Source organism: Suillus paluster (assembly GCF_016628075.1).
Source record: "Suillus paluster strain FC165 chromosome Unknown EDB91scaffold_19, whole genome shotgun sequence".
Lineage (NCBI taxonomy): Eukaryota > Fungi > Basidiomycota > Agaricomycetes > Boletales > Suillaceae > Suillus > Suillus paluster.
This window is the reverse complement of record NW_024537579.1, coordinates 510,773-525,485: the sequence shown is the minus strand read 5'-3', so window position 1 is coordinate 525,485 and position 14,713 is coordinate 510,773. Positions and strand designations below refer to the sequence as shown.

At 48.3% G+C, this 14,713-nt stretch overlaps 7 protein-coding genes across 7 annotated transcripts; 5 read left to right on the top strand and 2 right to left on the bottom strand.

The window, feature by feature from the left end:
* Positions 1-4: 4 nt before the first annotated feature.
* On the top strand, positions 5-2,566 carry EDB91DRAFT_1051269 (thiamine diphosphate-binding protein; the record flags this gene model as incomplete). Its single annotated transcript, XM_041313599.1, has 16 exons — positions 5-154; positions 210-243; positions 295-302; positions 351-394; positions 442-519; positions 575-618; positions 666-765; positions 813-927; positions 979-1,287; positions 1,339-1,479; positions 1,529-1,766; positions 1,822-1,914; positions 1,968-2,046; positions 2,099-2,212; positions 2,265-2,288; positions 2,341-2,566. 16 exons carry the CDS (start codon positions 5-7, stop codon positions 2,564-2,566), a joined length of 1,797 nt encoding a protein of 598 aa, XP_041178406.1.
* A 121-nt stretch (positions 2,567-2,687) lies between these two features.
* Positions 2,688-5,102, top strand: EDB91DRAFT_241418 (kinase-like domain-containing protein). The gene is made up of 5 exons (XM_041326576.1): positions 2,688-3,019; positions 3,074-3,360; positions 3,421-3,655; positions 3,709-4,037; positions 4,094-5,102. The coding sequence occupies exons 1-5, from the start codon at positions 2,941-2,943 to the stop codon at positions 4,778-4,780; spliced, it is 1,617 nt and encodes a 538-aa protein (XP_041178405.1). The 5' UTR covers positions 2,688-2,940; the 3' UTR covers positions 4,781-5,102.
* Positions 5,103-5,133: 31 nt separating this feature from the next.
* On the top strand, positions 5,134-7,058 carry EDB91DRAFT_1126846 (fatty acid desaturase-domain-containing protein). The gene is made up of 7 exons (XM_041318457.1): positions 5,134-5,334; positions 5,398-5,442; positions 5,491-5,745; positions 5,806-6,046; positions 6,098-6,167; positions 6,218-6,714; positions 6,765-7,058. The coding sequence occupies exons 1-7, from the start codon at positions 5,237-5,239 to the stop codon at positions 6,882-6,884; spliced, it is 1,326 nt and encodes a 441-aa protein (XP_041178404.1). The 5' UTR covers positions 5,134-5,236; the 3' UTR covers positions 6,885-7,058.
* A 24-nt stretch (positions 7,059-7,082) lies between these two features.
* EDB91DRAFT_1247410 (D123-domain-containing protein) lies at positions 7,083-8,344 on the bottom strand (the record flags this gene model as incomplete). Its single annotated transcript, XM_041322809.1, has 5 exons — positions 7,083-7,396; positions 7,449-7,577; positions 7,636-7,879; positions 7,941-8,094; positions 8,151-8,344. The coding sequence occupies 5 exons, from the start codon at positions 8,342-8,344 to the stop codon at positions 7,083-7,085; spliced, it is 1,035 nt and encodes a 344-aa protein (XP_041178403.1).
* A 2,340-nt stretch (positions 8,345-10,684) lies between these two features.
* On the top strand, positions 10,685-11,935 carry EDB91DRAFT_1247409 (uncharacterized protein; the record flags this gene model as incomplete). The annotated part of the gene is made up of 3 exons (XM_041322808.1): positions 10,685-11,299; positions 11,349-11,510; positions 11,558-11,935. 3 exons carry the CDS (start codon positions 10,685-10,687, stop codon positions 11,933-11,935), a joined length of 1,155 nt encoding a protein of 384 aa, XP_041178402.1.
* A 56-nt stretch (positions 11,936-11,991) lies between these two features.
* EDB91DRAFT_1126815 (acyl-CoA N-acyltransferase) lies at positions 11,992-13,008 on the bottom strand. Its single transcript, XM_041318456.1, has 3 exons — positions 12,986-13,008; positions 12,299-12,820; positions 11,992-12,258 (listed from the first exon to the last, which is right to left on the bottom strand). The coding sequence occupies exons 2-3, from the start codon at positions 12,517-12,519 to the stop codon at positions 12,141-12,143; spliced, it is 339 nt and encodes a 112-aa protein (XP_041178401.1). The 5' UTR covers positions 12,520-12,820; positions 12,986-13,008; the 3' UTR covers positions 11,992-12,140.
* A 533-nt stretch (positions 13,009-13,541) lies between these two features.
* On the top strand, positions 13,542-14,605 carry EDB91DRAFT_1247408 (uncharacterized protein; the record flags this gene model as incomplete). Its single annotated transcript, XM_041322807.1, has 3 exons — positions 13,542-13,625; positions 13,677-13,806; positions 13,854-14,605. The coding sequence occupies 3 exons, from the start codon at positions 13,542-13,544 to the stop codon at positions 14,603-14,605; spliced, it is 966 nt and encodes a 321-aa protein (XP_041178400.1).
* Between the last annotated feature and the right edge of the window lie 108 nt (positions 14,606-14,713).

The window sequence follows — 14,713 nt, the reverse complement described above, 5'->3', positions numbered from 1 at the left end:
TACCATGGATTCTGTAGCCAGGGAGCTCCATGCTCAAGTCGACCGGCTTCATCACGAGCTTCAAACCTTGAAAGTACAACATCACAGTGGAGACGAGGAGCTTATCACCATCTCTGATTACATTTTGAAGAGATTGGAACAGCTCAACGTGACGGTATGCGTCCCTTTCAATTATGTCCACTGAACTTGTTTAACTTCATAACCCGCAGTCCATTTTCGGAGTTCCGGGGGATTTCAACATGCGTAAGGGTTGATTGATGATTGAACAACTTTATGTATTGATCATATTCGCAGCTTTCCTGGTGAATTGTTATCCAAATAAGCGGCGGCGGCATTAACACTTGCTACAGGACTTTATCGAAGACCATCCCACGATCGAATGGATCGGGAACTGGTAACAAGTTTATCATGTCGCTAACGCGTTTTCTTACGCTGCTCTAGTAACGAGTTGAACGCGGCTTACGCGGCCGATGGCTACGCCCGCGTGAAAGAGCATAGCATAGGTGTGCTTGTGACAACGTGGGTTTGGTAGTTGACCACATTATTTAATTGTGATCTCAATACTTTGAATTAGGTTCGGCGTCGGTGAACTAAGCGCAATAAACGGGGTTGCAGGCGGTAATGTTGTTCGTCGTTGTTTTCGCAATAACTCACAGATTACTCAGCGTTCTCTGAAATGGTCCCTGTACTTCATATTGTCGGAGTGCCTAGCACTACGCAGTTGAAGAATAAGCCTTTGCTTCATCACACGCTTGGCAATGGAAAGTATGTACATATCCTGTTCGTTGATTACAGTGTGTCACGTTCACCAGATTCGACGTATATACGAAAGCTGCGGAACAGATCACCGTTGCTCAGGCCATCATTATGAATAAAACGCGAGCTGCAGCCGAAATTGATCGAGTCCTCACGGAGTGCATTGTTCATGTAAGTGCTGATTGTCCGCCTTCTTCTCTTCAAACATTGAATGTCCTGTAGGCTCGCCCGGTTTACCTCACACTACCGATGGATCTCACCACTGAAAAAATCCCTGCGAAGCGTTTGAAGGTCGAACTCTCGCGGACGCCTCCTCCTAATGACCCAGACATTGAGAACTATGTCCTCGACGAGATTATGGAGCTCGTGGATAATGCTGAACAAGATATTGTTGTCCTCGTGGATGCTTGCGCTATTCGTCACGACGTGCGGCAGGAAGTCAACGACCTTCTCGTCAAGACGCAGTTCCCTGTATATGCAGCGCCGATGGGTAAGACGGCGGTGAACGAGGAGCATGAACGATATGGCGGTGTAATTTTTCGTCCTGACCTTCGCTTAAGATCGTTCTGACATCTGCTATAGATGTACATCGGTTCGATCACGCATCCGGCCATCAAGGAGAAGGTCGAAAACGCAAAGCTTATCCTCTCGGTTGGCGCATTGAAGTCAGACTTCAACACGGGAATGTTCACGTACCGTATTCCGGAAACGCACACCATAGAGGTAACTTTCTATGGCATTCCGCTTCGCGATGCTTAGGTTGTTTTCGCAGCTGCACTCTGACTATACACGTGTTCGCTACGCACAATTCCCGGGTATAGGAATGAAGTGGCTTCTCCCGAAGCTCACGGAAAGGCTGAGGAAATGTCAGGAGGGTGCATCACAAATCCCTGTTCCGCGCTACAAGCTAGATGTCCCAAAGGAGAGCGACGACAGGATTTCTCATACTTATTTCTGGCCTCGAGTAGGCAAATTCTTCCGGAAGCAGGATGTCATCGTCGCTGAGACTGGTGAGTGGGAAACCGTCTGACTTCTTTCTAAACTCAGAGCGAATGTCGTTCCTAGGGACTTCAAACTTTGGGATTATGGAGGTTCCATTGCCCGACAAGTCCATTTTCGTTAGCCAGATCTTGTATGGAAGCATTGGCTGGGCAACTGGTAATTCCTGAAATTTTCGGTACAAAAGCTGCATCTGATTTAAATAACTTTAGCTAGCACACTCGGTGCAGCTCTTGCAGCCCGCGACAGATGTCTTGGGCGCACCATCTTATTCACTGGCGATGGTAGCATGTGCGTGGTCCGTCAACCGTTCTGAATTTTGTTTGACTATTTCATGTGTAAGGCAACTGACTGTGCAAGAGATTTCAACCATGACGCATCATAAGTTGACGCCAATTATCTTCGTGCTGAATAACAAGGGCTACAACATCGAGAGGCACTTGCACGGCTTGGACAGGTGAGTGATTACTACAGAATGCTATCAATATGACAACTCATGAACTATGCAGGAAGTATAACGACATCGTAGACTGGTCAGATACCTCCCGCCCTCTTCATTTGCATTTTGCTCAAGCCTTCCAACAGGGAATGGACCTCCCTCCTCACCACTCTCGGTGACATTGAGGGCAAGTTATCACAGTCATACACAGTCCGCAGCAAGTCGGAGCTCAACAAGCTCCTCGATGATGAAGAATTTGCGAGTGCACGGAAGATACAGCTTGTTGAAGTAATCATGGACAAGTATGACACACCCCGTGCGTTGCAAGCAGCTGCGGACTTGTCTGCAAAGATAGCGGCGGGTCAACTTTGAATCATTGGTGTAATTGTACAATGCGAACGAATGTGTATTCTGTATCTGTATATTGTGAGTAAAACATGGGGAAAGCCACCAGTGTTCGTCGCACTCTTATTGAGTCTAGCCCAAGAGGGACAGGGGTGTTCTTTATTCGGTCTATGCATTTCAACTGGCACGTGACTGACGCGTTCCGGGCATTGGCGCGTCAACCACCTGTTTTAACTTGAATCTGGCAGTCACCAACCTATCGTCCTGACAATCTTGCACTCCTCCAGCACCCGCCACATATCCTGCCACAGAGACATCGTCAGGCCATATTTCGCTGTTGGTTACTTCAACCCTGCCATTACCAATAGCACGTCTGTAACTTAGGATCAGTGGTCAGCATAATGGCACACACCTCAGAGCATATTCCTCGCAGAATGGGCAATTACTGGCTACAAGACCGGCTTGGATCAGGTTATTCAGGTACGTACTGAGCCCACTTAACACTATTCCTCACCTGGACCATATCGTCCCCAGGCTCTATCTTCAAGGCATACCATGTTTACGATGGCACCTTCGTTGCACTTAAAGTGCAAGATGTTGACCACGAGTGTCCAACAAATCGCTATGAGCAGGCCATATATCCTCTACTGCAAGGAGGAGAAGGCATGCCCCGGTTGTGGGCGAGCGGTATCGAGGGAAGGTGGCATTATCTGGTTATAAGTCTCCTCGGAAAGAGTCTGGACAGTATCTACCGCCAACATTTGCAATGTGGGCACCAGAGGATGGACCTTCGCAGTGTATGTTCCATTGCGATCCAGGTAGTGAGTTTGCTCGCTGGCTTCAGATCGATAGCAGAACCTTGACATCGATCGAATGCGCAGATCGCACGCTTGCAGATCATGCACAATCGCGAAGTTCTGCATCGCGATATACAGCTTGGGAATTGCGCCATCGGATTGACACCCGAACAAGAAACCATCTACATGATCGACTTCGGTTTTTCCAAACGCTATATCGATCCCTACACGCGGCGGCATATTCCAGACTCAAAACAGAAGAGAGATTTCTTGGGCAACTACTGGTTTACGTCGGTCAATGTGCATTGCAAAGGCAAGGGTCAGTATCCCAGGTTTATTTATGTGTTTCGGTTGCCTATGAAATTGTCGCAGTACCTTCTCGGCGAGATGATCTTGAGGCCGCGGCGCTGATGTTTATACATCTCCTTACGCCTGGAGGACTCTCATGGACACGGAACGGAGTTCCGAAAACCGACTCAGCACATGATCGCATCAAGCGCGCTAAAAAGAACGCTCGCCCTGAAGAGTTGTGCAAGGGAATACCCTCTGAATTTGAAGAGTTCCTGCGGTATTGTCGACGGCTGAAGTTCTATGACTGTCCTGATTACGACCAATGGAAGGACGAGTTCAGAGCGCTCGCACAGGACAATGGGTTCACTGATATCGAGCGCTTTATCTGGCCACCACCGCCAGCTCCCAAGGTACGAGGATTTTCATTACGCCTGAGTTCATGTTTATTCAAATTTCTCGGGTTCAGCCTCAAGTCGTGCGGCCTGCTCCTACACGGCCCACGATTGACGCGGCAGAGATGGAGAACGTCCTGAATGACTTGGCTAAGCTCCAGCTCAACCCGCCTCGTCCAATACTTGGGGACCAAACTAATGTTCCCGCCGCTGCGCGAACAGGCGATGCCAAAAAGCCTGCTGAAATCATATCCGTCAGCGACAGCTCCGATGATAGTAGAGCGAAGCCAAATGCCCAACTCCTTCCACCTCGCACCCCCGTGCGGACGAAGAAAGCCAGTCAGCTGCAGAAACTCAAGCTCTCGGTGCTTGATTCAACAGATAACGCTGCCCTTGCAGTCGCCGTGCAAGAGTTCACGAAATTCCTGCAACTCGGCTCAAAAACGCTCACCAAAGAGGGCTTCGCCTTTCTGGATGCATTGTACAAACAGCTAGCAGATCCCTCGATATTCGTGCACCCGCTTCGGACTTTGCGAAGTACGACTCAAGAGGACAGTCGTGTGCCCCAACCAGCACACGTGAAATTAGGCGTAGTTGCGAGGCTTCGCCGAGAAGTGGGAACTGCATCGAATAATCGAGTGCTTGCAAATCTCGTGGCTGACTTTGGTGCTGTGACCAACAAGAGCAGTGGCAGAACTATCACGAAGGATGGGTTCGCATTTTTGGAGGGATTAGCTGCGAGGCTTCAGGCGTTACATTAGAGAGCTAGAAGGGAGTACTTGCCAGGTCCCTCTGATTAGTGAGGTCGAACTGCTCTTGTGGACTGTCGTGCCTCGCCTTGATAGCTGAAATCTCACACCCAGGTCTTGGATCTTGTCAGGGGATATATATATAGCACTTTGCTCCTACTCCCATATTATAATGTATCAATACGATTTCATGAACGAGTCTTAAAACTGCCTTGAACGCACCTACGTAGCGTGCCTACTACGATCCCCGTGATGGTACGGGTAGTTTGTTTGCCACTTTGGAGTAAACTTGGAAGAACCGACATGTCGAATGCTTGAGACACGTGTGGTCTCGGTTAACACCGAGGACATAAATTTGTTTCCCCAATAAATAGTTTCGACAAACAATTTATTCGCTTACTTTCCTTTCTTCTCTTCCTTTTTCATAGAGGTTTGGATTAGACAAGAGTTCGCTACAACGACCCAAGCATGTCAGCCTACTCAGAGAAGGAAGGCGTCACGACCATAAAGCAGAATGTCTTCGTTATACCCGACCTCACGATCAAGGACCTGTTAAGTGCCATCCCGTAAGCTCGACGCGTCTCTAGAAACAATCCGAGGTCAGACGCTTATTACTATCATTTTTTCAGTGCCCACTGCTTCAAGCGTTCAGCATTACGGTCGTCACTATACATGTAGGTTGCTGCTCTCCCAAGAAAGTTGGTTCTGATGCGTTTGATTAGTGCGTGGGACGTAGCAGTGATCTCAGGTATCTACAAGGCCGCAACCTATCTAGATACCTTCATCTCCCCAACGTACATTTCCCTCCCTCACCCTGTGCTCTATCCCGTTGCACGATTCTCTCTTTGGGGGATGTACACCTTCTGGACGGGTCTCTTTGCGACTGGCCTTTGGGTTATTGCTCACGAGTGTGGACACCAAGCATTTTCTGAGTCCAAGTTCATCAACAACAGTGTTGGCTGGGTCCTCCATTCTGCGTACGCGAGGCTAAATTTTTATCGCCACAAGGGCACGTGACTCACGAACACCTTTATTAGGCTTGGCGTACCATACCATTCGTGGAGGATTAGCCATGCGAAACACCATGCTTCCACTGGCCATATGACCCAGGATCAGGTCTTTGTCCCGAAGACACGTTCGCAACTTGGTTTGCCTGCATTCGACCCGACGAAGGAGGATATCCTTGGTTCGAGCGTTTCGGTGGAAGTGATGAAGGAGCTCCGGGAGGCGATAGGTGACTCTCCCATCGGCGCAACGCTTGGCGCTGCTACCTACCTGGTTAGGCAAATGGAATGATATTTGCCTGTTTTTGGCTGATAGTGTTTTTAGCTTGGCGGCTGGCCTGCATACCTTCTCCGCAATGCATCTGGTCAGAAGCGGTACCCTAGTGGTACCAACCGTGAGTATTGGGCGTGTTGAAACAAAGACACTAGCTTAGTATCCATCTAGACTTCAACCCTGATGCTGTGATATTCGCACCTCACCAGCGCGAGTCCATCATTCTGTCTGACATTGGTATCGTGTTCTGGCTCGCTGGCGTTGCTGGCTCCATCTATACATATGGGTTCTGGACCGTGTTCCGTATCTACCTAGTGCCTTACCTGTGGGTCAACCACTGGCTCGTCCTCATCACGTTCCTCCAACATACGGACCCCATCCTCCCCCACTACCGTGCCTCTGAGTTCACTTTCCCTCGTGGTGCCCTGTCTACTTTAGACCGCAACCTCCTCGGCGACTGTGGCTCGATCATGGGTTGGATTGGTGCTCATGCTACCAACGGTATCTCTGAGACCCACGTCCTTCATCACGTCTCCAGCAAGATCCCTCACTACAACGCTTGGGAAGCCTCTGCCGCTCTTCGCAAGCGCCTCGAGCAAGCAGGTCTTAAGCTCGAGGGTGCTCCCGGTGGATGGAAGGAAGTCTACAGGGTTTTCAAGCAGTGCAGGGTCAGTATATTCTATTGCGGTTTAGTGCATATTCTGAGACACCCTTTTAGTTCGTTGAGGATGAGGGCAACATCGTTTTCTACAAGAATGCCTCCGGTCTCGCCGCCACTCGCCCTGCGTTCACGGATGGTAGCGCTAGTGACTCTGGTATTGAGGTTGACAAAATCTAGATGCGCAATCCTGCTGTCATGGAGATACCTGTAGATTCCAGCTTGGCTATTCCCTACATTATGATCCGTAACATAGATGTCTTCACGGCTTTGAGGCAGGGAAGGTTTGGGTGACTATTATTAGAGTCCTATGATCTTGCATATCATAATTCTAATGGGACAACAAAATGAATAATCTTTCCGCCCACGTCTAACAGGTCAATCGCCATCATTGATGGAGTGTTGAATCTCTTTCTGCCACAAATCTGAGAACTCGTCAATGCCTCGCCCACTACTCAGTGCGAGGGCTTCAATTGGGAGCATGTTATGTTGGTGAGCTGGTGCATTGCGTGCTGCAGCCGGATGTAAAGGCGAGTCGATGATACGAAGTTCAGGCGAACTCAATCCCTGTGTAAGGACTGACAACAGCTCTTCGTACGTGAATAAGAGGGGATCCGTTCGGGTTGCATATGGGTTGAAGTCCAGGACGTGTCCCCGAGACAGATCACGCGTCATCAACACATCGAAGATGTCTTCGAGCGGGAGATGAGGCAGGAACTACGGCAAGGGAACGTTATCACGTACAGTCTTGTTGTCCATGCCATTTGGACTTGATATTCTCCTCCCAAAGGCGCTGAAGCGCCTCGACGATCTTTTGCTGTGTTCGGGGCTCGTTCATGAAATCGTAGAAATTCGTATCGCGTTGTGATATTCCTGCATGCGCGTGATCTTCGTCGTCTTGCCCGAACAGGATAGGAAAATGGAAACGCACCTATGAGACGGCCTTCGCGAACGAAGCATCGGAACTCGCGGCTCCTATCTATAGGATACCATTTCCGCAAGACAAGCTCGAGTTCATACAAGGGTGGATTCGAAGGATCGCATTGACAACCCTCGAAGACCGTGTCGATACTCAGGTCATGCGACACGAAGTCCGATGATTTCAACAGGATGTAGACGTCTGACGGAGCCGTACATTTGAGAGGCGAGGATGGTGGTAGTACCCATGATGCGTCCTGTCACAAAGAGGATGCTGTTCGATGTGAACGGTGATTGACATCGATGGAAGAGGCTGACCTTTGGTGAAGAGAAATTGAGCTTTGGAAAGACGGCGCCGTATTCTTTGATCGCTTGTCTTATCCGCTCGTCTAGATCGGGGAAGGAGAAGGATCTCCCGATAGCAGCATCATCGGTGTCATCCTCTTCATCTGAAAGAGAACTTTCTGCTGGACTGGATGGGTCGAAAGTGAGTACAGTTGAGAAAAACGGTGAATCTAGTCAACCGACGCATTTTCCGAGCCTTCTGGTACGAAAATACCGTCTGAGTCGAGGTATTCCTTGAATGCTTGGTCCAAGGGACGGATGATGGTACTTTTGGTGCTGATGGAGGAAAATGTTGGATACCACGATGAAAATTGGAAGGAAAGTAGATAATCTGGTGTTTGTATAGGAAAGATGGGGTACGATGGTGGTGTAGACATGGTCGTATGTGATATCGAGTACAGGACTAGACATTTTCGAAACTCAGTAGTGCTATCAAGCTTGATCTATCCAATAAGTTACTAGAGTACTTGTATATCTATCTACACATCATGCTGTGTGTACGATTTTCATGGCCTGCGGCGCCGGCACATGCGCAGGCTGCTTGTACAAGTATAGGTCGATCACCCGAGGCTTTTGCTCATGACTTGGACCACCAGGGGCTGACCTTTTCATGCCATGTCATTGCCAATATCAATTTGAGTCTTTAAATGTTCCCCGGGCATTGCCTATAATGACCCAGCAATCAACCGATAAAGAATTGTGTCATGAACAACATCACCAAGGCAGGGACATGGCTTACGACTGAGTCACTCTTTCCTCAATATAGCTGGCCAGAAAACACTAGGTCTTCCGATGAATTACTTGTTACAAGGCGCAAAGGGTGAGTCAAGGGGTTGACCTCGGGTGAAAATCAAACTAATATTTACCAAACAATATCCAGAGCAGCAGTCGCTACCGGTCATGCAAAACTGACCATTGTCAGAGCATTGCGAGCCAAGGGCGAACACAGCTGGTACTGCACTGACAGACAAAGATCCTGTCAAAGCAACCACGAGGGCGAGGAAGAAGAAATGGATTGGTTGTACAAGGTGATATGTAATCTGTCAGACAGGCTTTCAAATAAATCTGAGGTGGCGCACGGTAGGGGGAAGAGGGCTCGCTTTTGTGCCCTGAAAACCTGGTCAACCATCCTGGAAATGAATAATGGATGTAACCGTTCCTCGGCTCTGCAATTGGCAGGATAGATGAAGGCGAACAGCATATGAATAGATCTCAAGTGACTGGGCACTGTATTTTAGAAATCTGGGGATTCCGGTCAGATGGCGAGGAGATAGAGTTTAACAGCTCATGTGGGTAAATGATAAGCATATACCTACTATTAATTGGTCGAATGCACGTAGGTTGCCGGCCCATGCACTAGCCGCAAAACCACAATAGATTTGCGGGAGAAAATACAAACTGAAGTAACACACTTGCGTGGACATCAAGAGATCTTCCGTCGATCGTCGTTTGCACCATGAAGTAGAGTCGCAAATGATCCCTGTGCTCGAATTTGATCGAATTTGATCGGCTGAAAATCGGCAGTCAAGACGCTGCCGTCCCCATGTGCCGTAGAACGAGAACAATAAAACAGAATGTTGGCTGCATAGGAGAGTGCTCCAATGACACAGGTATGAAACTCCTTACATTAATGAGATAGCTGAGGCGTAACACAGGAGAAAGTGGAAATAAATGCTCACCTACATTTCCGCTCCGCAGTGCTCTCTTTTTAACAGACGCACATTTCCACCCTCGTGGTGCAATTTCAATGACCGTCGAAGTGTCAGATATCAGTCTCCTCTATGCAGACCTTAGATGAATGGAGACAGCCGTTCCTTCTGTCAGATATGGGTTCAAACGTTCAAGATTGGACAACCACTCGCGATCCAGCTTCGTTTCTCGCGACCGCCATGGGGCGGTAACTGATAGCCCGAGTCGGTCGTGTTCGATCATTAATATGATACTAGATATCGGAGGTTCCGTCAGATGATTCTGATTTACTAGCTGGGTGAAATGAAAGAGTTTGTGTATAAAGAGAAAATTGTTCATGAACTCAGCCTGTTGAAGCGGATCCTTTGTCGTGTGCCGAGTGAGATTTAAGAGGCGGTCATAGTTTGGCGGCCAGTGGGTGATAGGTATGAGGGTAACCGTGTCAAACTCAATCAACAACCTGGTAAGTAGGATCTGATTGGTTACAAATCGGAAACGGGGTCAACTGTCAAGATTAGCACAAAATATGGATGGTTTATCTAGCAACATTGGAGTACTACTAGTACTTGTGGCAAGTACAAGCTTGAAGTTGAAGGGAAGGAGTATTTGTCTGATGTCGAGACTTGACTAGCATAATAAGTCACGTGCAAGTAGGGTAACCGGGTTGGTTCCAACCTATTGCATATCCTCCCCTTCCTACCCGTCCGCTCCTAATCCTCTAGGGTACGGACGAAAAGTGGGTTGTTAATAACACTGCTAAGAAAGGTGTGTTATTAACATGTTATTAACATGTTAATAACAGGCACACGGCCGTGGGGGGGTGACATGGTGCTAATAAGTCTATTGACCCCCATAGTCTTTGTGAGTCGCCTTCCGACCTTCTGCTGTTCCTCGCAGATCATTGACTTAGAAGTTTGCAACGCAAATCTTGCAGAGAAGCAAGCTGTTGTCTGACATGGGACTCGAGTGTCTCGCAATGAAGTTTTCAACTTGTTTTCCCTCCCTCTTGCACCAGTCGAGCACTCGAAATGGCTGACATCGTCGACACAAAAGCCTCAGATGATATTCTCATTATTCCTGTATCAGTGCAATCTATTATTCTCCCAGACAAGAATCTGTCTGTCTCGTCATTCCTTCAATTCTCACTCCCGTCAGCTTCAATTACCACTGCTCCGCCATTGTGCAAATACTTTAGCACTGACTCCCCACCTGAGGACAGCTTATATCTCGATTATCTCCGCACGCAGCCGCTTCCCCAGCTTGCGGTTCTGCACAAGCTCCTAGAAGGGGTGCAACATGCAATATCGGGTGGTAGCCGGTCTATTATCTATGCCCATGCCGACATCGAACAACCTTTTCCATTCTGGATTCTGACGTTTTGGCACCAAGCCTATACTCTCTTGGACGTCCAAAGCAACTGGCGACAGGCGGAAGCCTTCCTCACCAAACATCAACCTAATGAGTCCCAGCACAACCCCACACTCAAAGGACAAACAGCTGCTGATGTTCGTGAAGCTTTCGTTCGCCAGTTCGAGCGCTATGTGAAAGGACAATACCCTTTTGACACAATGATGGATGCTGGTCAGGACGTCCTCTCATACTGGACTCACTTGACGAAGATACCTGAAGGCTCCATACTTGCTGTGAGTTTCAGCCAGTCCTGACTACTCATAACTCAAGCTTTATCTCCAGTGTATCGCAGAAAAAATTTATTCAATAAAGCCCTCATCTGTGCCCGAGGAACGAACAATGTCGGTATTCACGAGGATGAATACACCAGCCAGGAACCGTCAACATGTCCGGACGTTGGTGGACATGACTCAGATTCGACAATGGCATATGTATGATCCAAAGGTCAGTGTCTTATTCAGTGGCCTGTATTGATAACTCATGCCCCTTAGAAAATGGTTGAACGACAGCATCCAGACATTTCATTCTGCGATCTTGACTCCATCATTTCCTCACCCAAACAATCAGCTGCTCGTCGAAGCCACGAAACCACTGGCAGCTATCTATCTGTGGGCACAGATGAGCAGGAAGAAATCCTTGAAGACGAAGAAGGCACTTGGCTCGATGAGACACTAGCGGCTAAACCGGCGGAGGATTCAGCCTTCGACATTGAAGCAGATGCAAACCTTCACGCACTAATTGTCACCAAGGCCTTGTCTGATGAACACGAGGAAAGTCCTATCAACGGCCTGTGTAGCACTCAAGGTGATGCTACGGAGGATGATGCTGACCTAGAAGGCATGGACAACGAGTGGGACGAATTTTGGTAGTAGCTGTAGCGAAATTTTCAAATTTTAGGTCACGTGACTGTTAATAACATGTTAATAACATGCTTGTTAATAACCCTACGCATCCTACTTGATTTTTAACATAGGTTAATAACAGTTGGATGACTTATCGTCCGTACCCTATAATCCTCGTAGCTAATATACTACATACGATAAGTCTTGTAAGGGAGTTGTTCTGCGTATGTATTCATTTCCTCCAATACCTCTTAGCCCACTCTTCATCTAAAACACCCATACTCAAACCATCCTCCCAATGTCCATCGTGCCAATTTGCTCGTCGCTTCCTACCCTCTTCCTTGAATCCGCTGCTCAAGTCATTAGTTTTCATTCCGCAGTATTGCATCAATTGCCTTACATTTTTTGTAAACTGCTATGGCAGCTTCATTTCCCTCCAAGACATTTAACGAGACGCGTTGAACTCCCAGCACTCTAAATGCATGGTCTACAATGAACTTCGTCGCCTCTGTCCCATATCCCTTTCCCCAAAACTTTGGAAGCATCCCTATGCCGAATAATCCATCCCGGTTTTTCACAGGCTCTGTCACCTTGATACTGCATTGCCCCATGAATTCCCCTGTTTCCTTCAGGACTATGGTGAACCAGATGGTTGAATTCTCCGCGAGAGTTTTGAGTGACGCTTTGTATTTCGTTGGTCGCGGCGTGATGGGATCACTCCTCGCATAACACGAGCGTCGTTCCGGAGCGCGAGGAGATCATCCAGGTCACTGTCTTGAAATCCACGCAAGACTAGGCGTTCTGTTGTGAACATGACTGCGGGTCAACCTGTGACTCATCCTCTTGTGTGCGACTATTGTAACTCCCCGGTCTCTAATCATTGGTGTAACGAGCCTCTGATTAGACTTACATGTAAGTCCCGGCTTCTATTATGACTGCCTTATGTGGGGGCAAGTGCTGCCAAGTCCTGGAAGACCCATCGAGTGAGCTACTCCATTTTATTTCATCTATAATATCATAATTTCGTCTCCTTCCTCACATTGACCACATCGAAAACATACTGAACTTCACCATCAGAATCGACATGCGTTTGGAAAGCAGAACTTGTGTATTTGCCTTCCAATAGAGACAGGAATTAAAATTGTTCGAACCAAGCGCGGTCTCCGACGAGCTGATATCTGTACAAAACACCTCCGAGGCCTTTTCAAAGGAAGTTTTCCTTAAGACAGAAAAGGCGAGTGGCACCGTAAAATGTTAAATTTAACATATATCGAGCACACTCTGACTCGGAGGACCGTAGGGAAGTTGTCTCTGACTGATACTTGAGCGGTGAGTGAGTGTAACCGTTCACAATTGCAATATATCGCGACAGACTCGCTTGGCAAGTTGGTAAGCTGGCAGAAGCCTCGAGGCTTGCTCGAGGCGGGAGTCCAACAGAGGTATCCAATACCTTGGGTCACAGCTACTGTTCCTGGTAAGTTAGCTCCTCGGCGCCATCCCTCGCCTCTTCGAAATTCAGCATTGAAAACTTCTTCGAACTTACTGTAATTATTGACCTTCCAGAGTTTTCTATGGTATGGTTTGCTCGTTATCGATCGATTGTTATCTGACACCGTACGTTGCCTCTTACACAATGACCACGACCACATCAAGGTCAACGCACCTCGTCGATGCCGCTATGGTGACAGACTCTCACTCTTTTATCATTACTCGCACCGTAAGTCATCCAGTTAATTTTGATATTCGGATTCTGCTGACCTGCATCTAGCTCGTGGATGCGGCAGTGTCGACAGAGGAAGTTGAAGTTAGTGAGGCTACCGAAAGGTACCAGGCCGGAGACAGATGGAAGACCCTAGATGCGATTCCATGTATCAAGGGTGGCATAACGGCGCTTGTCGGTAAGTTTTGTCGCTGCACATTTGCGTTAATCTTAAAATCATTTCAGCATCTCTTGGCGGCACTCTCCATGCACCCACTCACACTGGCTTCCCCTGGATGACCCTGCCCAAGGAGCTAGCCCGCCTTGGATATGTCCTCGTCAACTACCCTGACGAGACTTTGGTGCCTGGCGAGAAGCGACCTACACTATCTCGTTCCAAAGGCATTTGCGATATGACCGTTCACCACCGTCATAGTCTCATCAACGCCCTCAAGACAGGCACTCTTACCATACAAGAAGTGACGAGTGGTGCTGCCCGCACACGCCTCACCACATCCAATGATCCTGTTATCATCGGAGAGGCCCCCCCACCTCGCTCAGTACACTCTCGCGGGCGGCGGGTATTCGCTAATGGTCGCATCGACCGAAAGGGTCTTCCCCGTGTTGTTCTGCCTCCTGCTTTACCTACACCTCGTCGTCCCATCCAAGTGTCTGTTGAAATAACACAGCCACCACCATCCTTAGCTTCTAGAGCAGTCCACAAAGCAAGTCAACCCTCTGCCACAGATACTAAGGATCTTATTCTGTCGATTGCTTCCGTTGACGGGTCAGCGTCTGGCTCTGAATATCACACTGCTGACGATGAAAATGATTTCCTGGTCGAGGAGTCGCAGGTCAGTGAGGGCGACAGTTACCCTGCCAAACGCTTGACGAGGAGTTACACACAGCTTAGTGAGAGCGAGAGTTGTACGCAGGTTAGTGAGAGCGATAGTCGCCCTACGAAACGCTTCAGATTGACGAGGAGTCGTGCGTTCTAATACGAACCATTGAATACTAAACCAATAGCAAATGTAGTACTACAACTTTTGAAATTGCTCTTTTCGCAATGGCCTTTATCCAGGATTCAATCACAAATGATTCGCAAT